The sequence below is a fragment of the Alligator sinensis genome, unplaced genomic scaffold (genome assembly GCF_000455745.1).
Source record: "Alligator sinensis unplaced genomic scaffold, ASM45574v1 scaffold118_1, whole genome shotgun sequence".
NCBI classification, from domain to species: Eukaryota; Metazoa; Chordata; order Crocodylia; family Alligatoridae; genus Alligator; species Alligator sinensis.
Genome location: NW_005841850.1, coordinates 2,705,674 through 2,718,268, shown reverse-complemented (window position 1 = coordinate 2,718,268; position 12,595 = coordinate 2,705,674). Strand labels below are relative to the sequence as shown.

The 12,595-nt window shown below is 43.8% G+C and overlaps 2 protein-coding genes across 2 annotated transcripts in view; one reads left to right on the top strand and one right to left on the bottom strand.

Moving 5' to 3' along the window:
• SYNRG (synergin gamma) overlaps positions 1-12,595 on the top strand; it is a 123,443-nt gene that overhangs the window by 48,495 nt on the left and 62,353 nt on the right. The window lies entirely within an intron of this gene.
• Positions 4,366-12,595, bottom strand: part of DUSP14 (dual specificity phosphatase 14) — a 19,173-nt gene continuing 10,943 nt past the window's right edge. The window contains exons 2-3 of the mRNA XM_006016075.3: positions 7,991-8,085; positions 4,366-6,492 (exon numbers count right to left, since the gene is read on the bottom strand). Coding sequence (XP_006016137.1) covers positions 5,773-6,369 — 597 coding nt within the window. The 5' untranslated portion in view covers positions 6,370-6,492; positions 7,991-8,085 and the 3' untranslated portion in view covers positions 4,366-5,772. The remainder of the gene's footprint in view (positions 6,493-7,990; positions 8,086-12,595) is intronic.

The window sequence follows — 12,595 nt, the reverse complement described above, 5'->3', positions numbered from 1 at the left end:
CTGCTGAAGGCATTGGGACAGTTTAAGTGGTTAAATACTGTGGTCACTCCAGGCTCTTGCTTGTATTGTGACAAAAGGAGCTCTTTTACTGACTTGGGTTCCCTCACTGGTCTTCAATATATATATATATATATATTTTTAAACTAGAGAAAATCTCTTACATCAGTTTATTTAGAGGGGAATGACATGGGCTCAACTGGCTACAACACAAACTCTACAACAAACCTGTATTTTGAATACTGTACGTTACTGGCTGTTGTACTAGTGTCAAGTCTTTTCCTGTGACCTCTTTTTTTCTTTGTTCCCACTTGTTAGCCAGGTATGTCCCCTGTTAGATGTAGCCAGCATGTCTTCGGCACATAAAAATAGGGAAAGGACATTTAAAAGTATAATTATAGGAGAGCTTATTGAAGTATGACACTACTAGTCTCATCCTCTGTACAGACGGGGAGGGCAGCAGATGGTATGAATGTGTCCATGTCAAGCAAAAGGCGGTTTTCTAAACACTTTCTCATGATGCAAATGTTTTACATTTAGATACCGCTGATAAGGGCATTCCACTTGCATATCCCAGTCATTAAAATGACTCGGTGTTGCATTCAGCTTCTCCTCAGCTATTATACTGTTAGCCAAAGGCCCAGTGTCCTTGGACTCTGTATCCAAGGTTACAGTATTTTCTACACTGTAATGTCAGACCACTTTCCCTCGCTTTTAATTGAGCGCAGGTTAACACACACTTAGATCCGCTTCGGTTGTAGCGTTCTGGAAATGTAACTCTTTTGGTGTGTTCCATTTCGTTAATGAAATGAAATGTGTGAAACGGTTTGTTTGTTTTTTTAATGTACTTATTCTCTCTTCGAGTTGCCTGTGGAAACTGAATTTTGCATTCTGTGTATATCTTGATTTTTCGATTTGATTATTACTGCGGTTAATTTAATCTTTGTATACTGTTAATGTTCTTTTGGGTTCCTAATATGGCTGTTTCCCTCCTCCCGAGCTCTTGAGTGTATAATATATGAAGTGATATGAAGTACCTTCAAGCATTAGAAACCAGTCAAACCTAGCTGTTGTCATGTGGGGTTTTTTTTTAATCCCCCAACTGTTTAATCTTCCTTTGTAAAGGTTTGGAGTTGTGATAAAGAAAAAAACATGTGAATCACTATGTGCTTTCCACATTTGAATATTCCAATAATTTTTCACCTTTGGCAACAGTTGGCTTTCCCATAAAATGTATTTTGAGCTAATCAGCTTTTCCATTTCTTGGAGTAACCCTGTAGTAAAAATGCAGTTACAATGAAGTACAGTCCATGAGGTCAAGAAAAGGAAATGTGTGAAGCGAATCTAAAGGATACATTGTTTCCTAATTAGTAATGTGTTAAATTAGCGAAATTTAGAATGAAAAAGATTTTTTTTCCCCCAATAAAACCTGCTATTGTGCAAACCACTCTTTCTTAAAGCGACTTTTTTGCTTTCTGGGCATGTATTTAATCTGGTTCTTCCAGTTCCCAGGTTAAAACATAAATATCATAGTTTAAAGGGAATATTTCTACATCAGAAAATGTTCCTTTCTATTGTGGTTCTTTCTGCAGTCAACTGAATATTCATTTGCCTTGTGATTTAATACAGTAGTGGAAGCTCTTGTTTTAATTAGTGCTGTGTTAGAGTTGTTGCTGGTAATTTAAACCTGATGAGAAAAGCTTTTATTGCTTTTACTTTTGAATATGTGATTTACATCACTAATCCATGAAGTGGCTTGATCCTCTTGTTGAATCTCAGTGAAATGTTCATCTCAATAAAGAACCAGTGATTTCTGACAAAAATCTCTACAGTGACTTGTTGCAGGGGATAGCTGGTACGTCTCTACAACATGCTGTTGAATTGCTTTGATATCTCGCCTTTTATGTCCAGAGCGGGTCCGTTCCGTGTTTGTGTGGGGTCCCTTTGCTGGGAACTTTACAAGGCCAGAGGCTAGGAAACAAACTTAAGATCTGCCCTCGGCTTCTCGGTGTCCTGCATGTATTACACTTTGAGAAGTCTTTTGCAGCACTTGTTTCAATGGTCGGTAAAACAATGTTTTGATCAATTAAATATTGACTGTGATAGGAGTATTAATAGGAGCCTGCCTCTGGTTGGAATTCAGCAAAGCCCTTTAGCATGTGTGTAAATTCCATTGATTTTTCTGGTTCTTTAGCAAGTGCATAGAGTTAGGCATATACTTAAATGCTTTCCCCGATCAGTGGTTAACACTAACAGTCCATCCCCTCTGCCTCCTGTCCCAGTGCTCTTCTGGAGTGAATGTTCTTCTTTGTCTAGTGGCCAAAGTAGGCCATTATCTCAAAGGCTAACACATTATCTCAGAATATTGTTACCCAGGGGTATGCTTGTAATAATACATCCTACACTCAAAATGCAAAATGGAAAAAAGAAAAGATTATGCTGTCAAAAGCTCTTAGGACTGTCTACTCTATAAGCCTTGACATTTATTTGAAAGTACAAATAGGAGTAATTTGAAGTTTAATGTGAATAAGTTTATGCCTTGCCTTTCAGCATAACAACCGAGGCTAGAAGAATAACTTGATGGAGATGGAGGGGAATACAATTGCTTATACAGCATAATGATGCTTTGGCTTCTTTCTAAGCAGAGTTATACGGATAGTAATATTAAGTCCCTGGGCACTTAGAGAACTGCCTCGCAATAAAGTTGTCCTATATTTGGCAGCTGTTCTTTGTGATTGGCAAATGTTTGAGATGCCTCACCTAGCAACTTTTGAAAGTGGGCTGCAGTAGGTCTAAAAATCTGTTTAAGCAAGGATAGCTCCTTGCTAGCAGTGGGGTTACCTGTCTGGAAGAATGACCTTTCCCTCTCAAATCCATCTAACATATTTCCAAATCATTTAGTTTCATCAGTTGGTGGCAGTTCTGCAATTAAGACATGTACAGTTCTACCCTTTAACTTTGCTTGCAGTTTATAGGTATCTGGTTTGATTATTGCTGGTCCCTGGTCTAATGGCTATTTTTCTGTTGTCACGGTAGTTCCTATGCTGGAAGCACAGGACTGGGAGTCGGGAGACTTGAATTCTGTTCCCACAGGCTTCAGTGGAGGCCAGGATTTCTCCTGTGCTTTGGTTTGCCCATCTGCAAAAGGCAGAAGAAACTTCCTTCCACATTGAGGAAACTGAACTAAACGCATCCCCATTTTTAAAACAGTCCTTAATAGATATCACTAGAGAAACCTAGAACAATATAACTGTGTGCTGGAGGGCAGCAGTTTGAGGTTAAAAGGCCACTTTTTGGTAAGATCCTTGGGGGGTTTTGTTGCTTTGTTTAATACATCACAGCTAATAGCAATTCAGTTGCAGAGGAATCAGGGTATAGCTATTCAGGGGAAACAGTAATTTTGGGACACTTTTAATTGCCTTTGAAAGGATAAAGATTTTCCCAGTAACTGAGTATTTACAATGCTTTTCCCATGCCCAGAATTTTGGATTCATGTATGCATTGGGTTCGCATTATTCATTCACCTGCTTCTCATTTCTGTGCCTCAAGAGCAGTCTTCAGGTTTCTTCTCCCTTTGATTGATTGATTGATTGATTGATTCATGTATTTATTTTTGCATCTTCTGCCCAAGTATGCAACTAAACCCTGTTATTGGCTTTGGCCCATTGCAGGGAGCTTTGACTTTTCTGGATGTTTAATCGGACCCAAGAAAAGAATCACTTTTGTTCTTCTTTTCCCAATGAATAGTGCTCAGCATGTTGCATCTGCCCACTTCAGTGACATTCATATCTTCACAGTTGGTTTGAAAACTGATTTCCAGCCCTGCAGTAATCAAGTGTCTCCCATTTCAAGCAATCTGATTCCAATCAGATTTTGTTTTCTCACTCAATCTCTGAGGTTCAGGCTGCAGAGGCCAGATGCTGAACCCACTAACAGACTGATTTACACTGGTGATAATTCCATTGGTTTCAATCATTCTGATTTACCTAGGGAGAAAAAAATCCTGCCTAGGTTATCTTCACGCTGTCTGGTTCAACATTGTCTAACACCAGTGGTCATTTCTTGTGCTTTTTTTTTTTTTTTTTTTAAATGAACACACCAACATTTCCGATACAGTTACAGAAGACAAAAATATTGCATGAAGCCATTTGTTACCCACCTCCTGTTATGAGAATGATATGGTGGCATGACGTGAAAGTTTGGATTTAATGGTAAGCAATGCCATCGAGTTACCAGTAACCAATTTACAACATTTAATAGCAGCCAGTTTGAACCTGAGATTTGCATTAAAGGCACTATGGAAGCTGAAGCAATATTGCCACTAATTTCAGAGATGTTAAAAGCCCAATCACGAACAGGAAGCTAAGGCATGGTCTTGTTTATAATCTTTATTGAGAATTTTTACAAGTATAGTCTCTCATTTTAAATCCAAAGTTTATCTCTCAGCATCCAGCAATCTGTGTCTTCCTCTTTCGGAGATGCAGGAAAGGACACAAACAGCTTTGTTGAACAAGTTACTTGGTTTGGTTCTCCTGGGGTTCCAGTTCTGCATTAGTGATATCAATATCTGCCCATGTGCAAGTGTGTGGATGACATTCATGACTCGGCTGTCTGATCGTTGAACAACATCTACTGCTTTTCAGGTTGGAATCGCTCCTTTTCTCATTGTAAGCAAAAAAAAGAAACCGAAGCCTTTTCCATAGAGCCATCTTTGTACTGCAGGTTTACTAGATCAGTGTGTCTTGAGCAGGATAATTCTAGAATGCAACATAATCCTTGAGGCCATAACAAAGTGAACTTGAAAAGATCTGAGGCAGATTGCAGCTGTACTTGGAGCTAAGTGATCCAGCAGATTTCCCTACTTCCAATTTACTGGTTGGGTAATGAAACACTACAGCTCAACCCTTTTGCGAGGGTAGCTGCATGCACAAAACTTCCTAAGCATTCATTTGCCAGTTGGTGTGGGAAAGGTTAACCCATCACTTCTGTACTGAGCTACGCTTTGAAGTGAGCTCTGCTATGTTTCCCCCATCCTGCAAACACGTACTCATATATGCATTTATCCAGGTGGACAAGTGCTTTCAGGGACTATTACTCTGCTGCGGAACATATTGCAATTATTTTAATCATTTTGGATTCTGTTGTTTGTGGCAGACTTGGACTGACTTAACTTTATGAGGAGTAAATGCTGGCTAAAGATTTCCTAAACACTATATAATATTATAAGTCACTACAGTAGTTAAAATAACAGCACTAGCAAAAATTTCTGCACTCCTCTCTCTGGCTCTTAAAAAACCCGCTGAGTTAGAGTAGGACCTTATTCATTTTGTGCTAGTGCTGCTCCTTATCAGCTACAGGATTTCGCGAGGAAGCAAACAAGCTATTAAAGAAATATCCAGGCTATTGCATCACAAAGTGTACTTTTGTTCATTAACTCTGCCAAATGCCTTTTAGCTCTTTGCTTGTAGTATGCTAGTAAACTGACTGGGTGGGGGTGGATGGAGGGGTGGAAGAGGTGCTTTGTGATGGGAATCAGTGCTAGTAAGGAGACCTCACTCTGCTAAATCAGTGGAAGGTAGAATGAGGCCTACTTGCTTATGTATGCTTTGAAGACAAGTAGGGGAAATTGTTGGCTTTTCAGGTTAGTGAGGTGTGAATTAATTAAGGTTCTGCCCTGTGGTGAAGAACTGAAGTTGGCCGTAGAAAGAAGGGATTGTCTCTAGTCTGGTCGACTCGGAACGAGTCCCTTCTGCTCTTCCCATGGATGCAGTCACGTTAAATACCCCAGTAAGGCACCAGAGGTCCCCTCTCCCTCTCGTAAACGTCTGGGATGATGCCGTATGGCGTCTGTACCATTTTAACCGTGGTCTTCCCAAAGAGCTTCCGCTCGTAGTCTATCAGCTGCCTCCAGAAGCCCACGTTGGGACGTATAACAGGACGTCTCGATTTGACCCAGTTGTAAGCGTCAAACAGGGACACGTTGTGGTACTTCATCAGGTAGGCGATGCACAGGGTGGCTGACCTGCTCACTCCTGCAGCACAGTGGACTAAGGTGGCACCGTGCTTCCGCGCCACACTGTGGATTTTGTCGGCCACGCTGTCGAAGTACAGGGAGATGGGGGCTTGAGGCATGTCGGCCAGAGGCACTTTGACATATTCGAACTGGGGCCAATTAAAGTTGGGGATCTCGATGGTGGCATTGATGATGCAGGTGATGCCTCGAGCCAAAAGCAGGTGTCGGTTGGAGGCAACGCTGCCCCTGCTCAGGTACAGAGAGGAGGTGATTTGGGAGATGCCTCCCAGCGCCCCTTCAGAAAGCATGCGAGGAGCCATCAGAGTTCGCGGCAAGGAGTTGTGGCTTCTGGAGGTCATGGAGGAGCCTCGCGCTCACGCTTCCATTATGGGTAGGGATCCCGTGGGATCTCCTGCCAAGGAAACAATTGTCTTGCCTGGTGGATTAGAACCGGAGGAGCTTCCTTGGCTCAGTTACTCACCCTGTAAAATACAAGCAACACTGTGTGAGCAGGGCAGCACAAACAAACAGGAGCTCTGGCCAGTGTAACAAGGGAAGGAGGCACAATCCTACCATGCCTGGAACACCTGCTAATGGTATACAGCTTTTCAGGGCCGGGCCTCTGTGTGTGTGTGTGTGTGTGTGTGTGTGTGTGTGTGTGTGTGTGTGTGTGTGTGTGTGTGTGTGCGCGCGCGCGCGCGCGTGCAGTGCTTTATTATAATGGGGCTGCTAGGCTCTACCCCATGCAAATAATAATGAAAAATCTCTTCTGCACTTAATTGACTCCAAATTATCTTTCAAGTGTTTATGCTGTTCGGCGTGTTGCTTTTTTGCACTTTGCCTACTTTAGCAAATGAAAATAGATTAGCTATCTTGGCTTTCTTGTGCAGAGGCACTAGCTTCAAACTGCTCAGGGCTCAAGGGAATCCCAGGGAAATGTTTAACTGAGTATTTGAAATATATATATATATATTGGGGGTTTGCAACGCCTTCCTCTTTCAAATACATTCTCCCTCTTCTCGGTAGGGGAACCGTGGCACCTGCAAAGCAAATACGCATTAGAATGTTTCTCTTTATCTTTCCTTGAGGATGATGACTGGGGCGTGTTTTTCTCCACATTGGAAATCCAGTCCCTTTCCTTGCTGGAAGACTGGAGAACGAGCAACAATTGTACCCTAAGAACCAAGCAAGTGACAGCTGAGCAAGCATAAAGGCAAGGGTTTCTTACATGGACTCTGTAAGGCTCCCTTTTATTGCTGATTTATTGTCTATGGCTAATTAATATTTTGGAGGAAAGAAGCTTTTGCTAAGCATCTGACACTCCTAACCCTTCAGTTAAGGGATGTGAGCTTGCAGGGCACATCCTCTGAGACCTCCAACACTTCCTGCTATTTTGACAATAAAAAGGGGGAAGAACCTTTTCAACACAGCCACTGAGGTCTTCCCTAAATCCAGTGGAGAAGCAAATGGGGAACAACTCCAGTGCTTTTAATTAAGTGCAGGTCAATCAGCAGGTGTTTCCTTCAGCCTGGGATTGGGTATTCCTTATCCAAATTACAACTGTTTTAGCCAAACCAAGTTATTAGGCTCAACGCAAGGGATAATGGGGGATCAGTTAATGGCTTGGGAGAGCTGACAAGGTTTTCTAATGGTCCCTTCTGACCTTTAAACTGAATCAAAGAAACCCTTTGCAAGGACATCCCACGTGCAACACTGCATTGCAGGTTGCATATGCCACCAGTAACTCTGGTGGCTTGCTTCTGTCAGGGTGGAGCTTGCATTTTAGTGACATGATGGTCGTGAGTTCACCCATTATAGCTGAGTTCCTTACAGATGCAGCTCTGATTTTATTTTCTAGACATTTTCTGGTGTCCCAGCCAGCCATGGGGAAGTTAGCTTTCCTCAAAGGGATAAAATCACTGAATTCCACAGACCCAACTCCACATTGAGAATGACAAAGAAAAGGTATTGGGCACTTACGTTCACTGGAAACCTTTTTCTCTGTGGACTGTTTAGTTTGGAGATCGAGGAGATGCACTGCTGTAGCTGCAGGTGTTTATATGGTGTGTCCAAACCTGAATTATAAGAGAGAATAAAGCTTTAGTATTGCAGTTGCTGATCATACACAGCATGGCGGTCCTTGCTGTGATGAACTTGCATCTGAACTTCTTACGTTGTTGCCAACCCCAAGCATTCAAATATCCAAAGTTAGGCCCCCAAAAATTGTAATACTGATTTAAAAAAAAAAAAAAAATCTCCTGATTTTGTTTCGCCAACAATATTTCATTTCCTTTGCCTTCTGCTTTTTCAGCCTTAAGGTGAGCCTGTGTCACCTGTGCTGAGTTTCCTGTATAATCAGAAAGGCTAGAAATGTTTGTTTTGAATGGAAGAGGAGATGTTCGCTTAATTACATGTATGCTGGAGCTGAAGCTTTTAAGAAAATAATGTGCTTGAGGTTTTTGGTGTCAATGCAGGATTGATGAAAGGCAGGTTAAGGCTCTTATGTAACGAGCTACAAACTCCATTTGGAATGGGGCTTGCTTGTTTTTTCCTGTCTCTTGGCCCAGTACTGGACTGGATCTCAAGGGAGAGTGCTGTGTTAACGATGGATGGATATTAAAACCTGATGATCCCACATTCACATGGAAGCATCTCTGGAAGGGCAGTTGTCATCTCTCAGCTTTCCCACCTGGGCTTGCTGCTAAGCGGTGGAGTTGCCTGTTGGGAGACTTTGATCAGCTGATGAGGCTGCTCAAAGTGTTCCCTGCCAAAGAGGACTAGAGGTTGTAGAAACCTGAAGCTGCACAGTGAATCCTCCTCAACCTTAGTCCAGTCCCTTAACTATAAAATTATGCATTTTTCCTTGTACGTGGTCAAGAGTAATCTCCAATAAAAGACCCTATGCAAGAACAGACCGGGCAGCCGCTAGCAGGTGTGATTCTTCTCTAATAAGATGGCTCTTCAGCCTCCTTCTGACAGTAGGAAATTATCACTTCACAATCCTGTTGCATTCAAACGTTTTCCAGCTCCAGAGGCTAAAACTGCTGCTGTCAGCTGCCTCAAAGCTGAATTCAGCGTTCAGCTTCTCTGTACTGAACTGGCTATGGGAGTGACATGAACGTCTGTTTTGGAGGACAGTATCGGCCAATACAGAAGCCATGTGAATGGGATCGCTTCCTGCAAAGACATGCTTACCTGAAAATGATTTAGCTCCCTGAAGGAACATTGGATAAATGCAAAAGCCAGTGTCCAGCCATCCTTTTAGACATGCTGCAAAGGCATGGGTTAGTGCCTGGGGAACAGCTAGTGTGTTGGCAAGGCAAAGAGTGGCCCCTTCTGAGTGACCCAGCTGTCCTTTTCACCCCCTTGCTACTTTACTCTGCTTCTCCATTTGCTAACTGTGGCACAACATAAGCAGGACGCTGAGGGGTGCTCCTGTTAGCTTAGTGTGGCAAGGAGGAAAGAAACTGCCTGTTGTGAGGAAGGAGAAAGAGGGCCAGTGACCAGCAAGGGGCTAAGGAAAGGCTGGGCTAGTCTTCATAGCCAGCATGTGAGGAACTAGATAAACCATGATGCGTAGGCATCAGGTGTCCAGTCAAGTGTAATGGGCATGCAATGCCCCATGGTGGACTGCATCTCCAGTAGAAATGGTCCAGGCTTTGAAAGGCACTGTAGCCTGGATTTTTTTCCTGCTTAAAAGGCAGCTGGCTGTTGCAGATTGGTATAATAGAGACTGTGAACACCTCAGGACAAAAGCTGTCTCTTCTTCCTTTTCCCATAAGGCCCCCTGCACATCCCCAGTGCTATATAACTAGCTCCAGCCAGCTGATGCAAGCAGTTGAAATCCCAATGGGCACTTGAAGCTAAGGCTGCCTCTGTGAAGCATGTATAGGCAGTCCTCGACTTGCAACGTTTCGAGTTACAACATTTTGCACTTACAATATTTATAAATTGACACCCTGTTTCAACTTTCTGACATCATTTTTGCCTTTACGACTCTTGATCGGATGCGATGCTACGCCAGCAAGCAAGTTTTCTGCATCGCCTATCTCTTCGTTGGACATTTTCTTTAAGAAAGCAGACGAAACTCCAGAAGAACCTGGAGCCAAGACTCCTGCAAAGACTCCAGTCAAGAGCCCTTCAAAAAGTCCAACTAAGAGTCTTTAAAAAAGTCCAGCAAAGTCACCTCAAAAAAGTCCTTCCAAATCGATACGATTGCTATTTACAATATAATACATTAATGTAGCTATATTACTCATCTATAATTGATTGAGTACAAAATTCTGGGCTATTTTTGGTGAAAATAGGGTATCGGGCCTTGGTTCAGGAACCAATCCCCCATTTATAACATTGTTTCCTATGGGAAAATCATTCTGAGTTACATTTCAACTTAAAACGTGCTTTTCAGGAACCAACTGTGTTGTAAGTCTGAGGACTGCCTGTATATCATTACCTTGTGTTGGGCAGAGCTGCCATGGCTTAGCTGTACTCCACACACTTGCTACGGCCGGGTGGAGAGTCTCCTTTAGCTAATGCGAGAGAGCATGGGGATTGCCCTGCTGTCTGTGACCATGACATGAGCTTAGTGAGAGGGCCAGCGGGCCACGGATATGCATGCTTGTCATCATGAAAGGCCTCCCTTGCCAGTTGCTGAAGAAAAGTACTTTCCTAAGCAGAGTGGTAAGGCCCAATGCTGCTATGTAGAGGTGCGGTGTACTGGGGACTTGGATGAGCCATGGCTTAGATGAGGTGGTTGAAAGCCAAAAGCCCCAGTTGGGAACCATTTAAAATCAAGGCATGCCTCCCACTGGGGAAGACTGAGAGAGCTCAGTTAATGCCCCTGAGGACACTTATTGCTAGCTGTTGGCATTGGCAGCACACATGTATGCTGTGACAGAGCTTGGCTGCGCTGTGCTAGGCTGCTTGATTTTACACCTCACCACATGCTGTTCCTACCTGGCTCAGGAATCATTTTTATTAGCAGTCGGATCTTACATGCATTTGAAACAGAAAAATCCAAACCAGCAGAGCCCAGGCAGGAAGGGGCATAGGGTACTTTTAATGTGAAGCCAGAAATCTTGAATCTTTTCAGAGGCATGAATTAGGTTTGAGCCTCCACAAAGGAGGATCCAGCAGGTTGGGGAGACCTAAAAATAGTTTAATTCACCTTCTTTCTTGCAGATTTGCTGTTGGCCTTTTGAAGCACACTGCCCTGCAGGTACACAGAGATCTGTGTAAATAGTGGCAGGTGCTGGATTCGGCCAGTGAGCCCCTGCTACAAGACAGCACAATTGCCTATATGTCTGAAGGGGAGACGGGTCCCTATGATCTGTTGTGTCCTTGATCCAACTAGTGGGAAGAGGTAGCGACCCCCCAGCTTCACCACTGCGGGCCTGGGCTGCGCTAGAACTGGCAGCCGGTGCTTTTTCAGTGCAGCCCTCTGGTTTGCTATGGAGGAGCCAGGCCACACAGCCTCAGTGCTAGGAGGTGGCTGTTTTAGCTCAGGCTTTTATACCCAGAGGCTCTGGAGTACATCCTTGAGCCAGCACCCCAGGCAGGGCTATCATATTACACCAGCCAGTGCATAGCATCCCGGTTCCCATTACCGATCCCCCGAGCCCGCTTTGCCCCCGCACCGCTCACCCCAAATGACATGTCTCATCCGGAATAACCAGATGATCAACAAGACCTACAGCGTGATGTGCCAGCCTCAAGATGCTCCCAGCTGGGACTCAAAAGCACTCTGATGTAATGCCTTAGCGGCTGCCTCGGAAACGCTGCTGCTTTTCATGTCTTTGCAGACAACAAATAATTTATACTTTTACACTGGGCAAACTCATGCTTCGCTGCAAGCCACACACTGGGCAGCAGTGCTAAAAGCTACCTGCATGCACAAAGCACCACCATGATACCGGTCCTGAGGTGGCATCCTAGTACGTGCAAGCTTCCAGTCCATTGTTTGTGGGTTTTGTTCTGCTGCTGGTTAATGCGTGACATTGTTCATGTGCCTGGCGAGAGACGCGTTCATTATTGTTTTGGGGTGTCTCTGACACTTGCAAAAATCAATGGTGGGTCTGTCATGGGGACAAGCAGGCTATTGTCATACGGGGAGAACAAAAGAATAAAAGCAACAGGAAATAAATGTGTGTTTAGCCCACTTCTATTGGCCATTAGTATGAGTCCTTCAAGGTTAGGATCTCTGTGGGAACCTAGATGGGGCAAGATGCTATTCCAGCTGTTAGGCATCTCTGTGGGAGCCGATTCAATCCTGCCCCAGTCCTGGAAACCCCATTAATGCCAAGGGCAGGTGGGTCCTGTTTCCCTTCACCACTTCCAGGATGTTGTCTTCAAACCGAGAGGAACAAAAGTAGATGTGTTACCTTGGTTTCAAGGATCTGAGCAGGGTGGGATTGGGTCCTCGGACTGACTGGGAGCATCCCATGCCTCCCCCAAAGCAGTGCAATGTCACTGAATTGCCCAGTCTTATCGTAAGCACCTGATATGCTCTTGTTCGGAAAAATAAGGAGTAGAAATTTTCCATTTCTCCTTATTCATTCCTTTGGCTTTGGTTATTCCAGCTTGGCT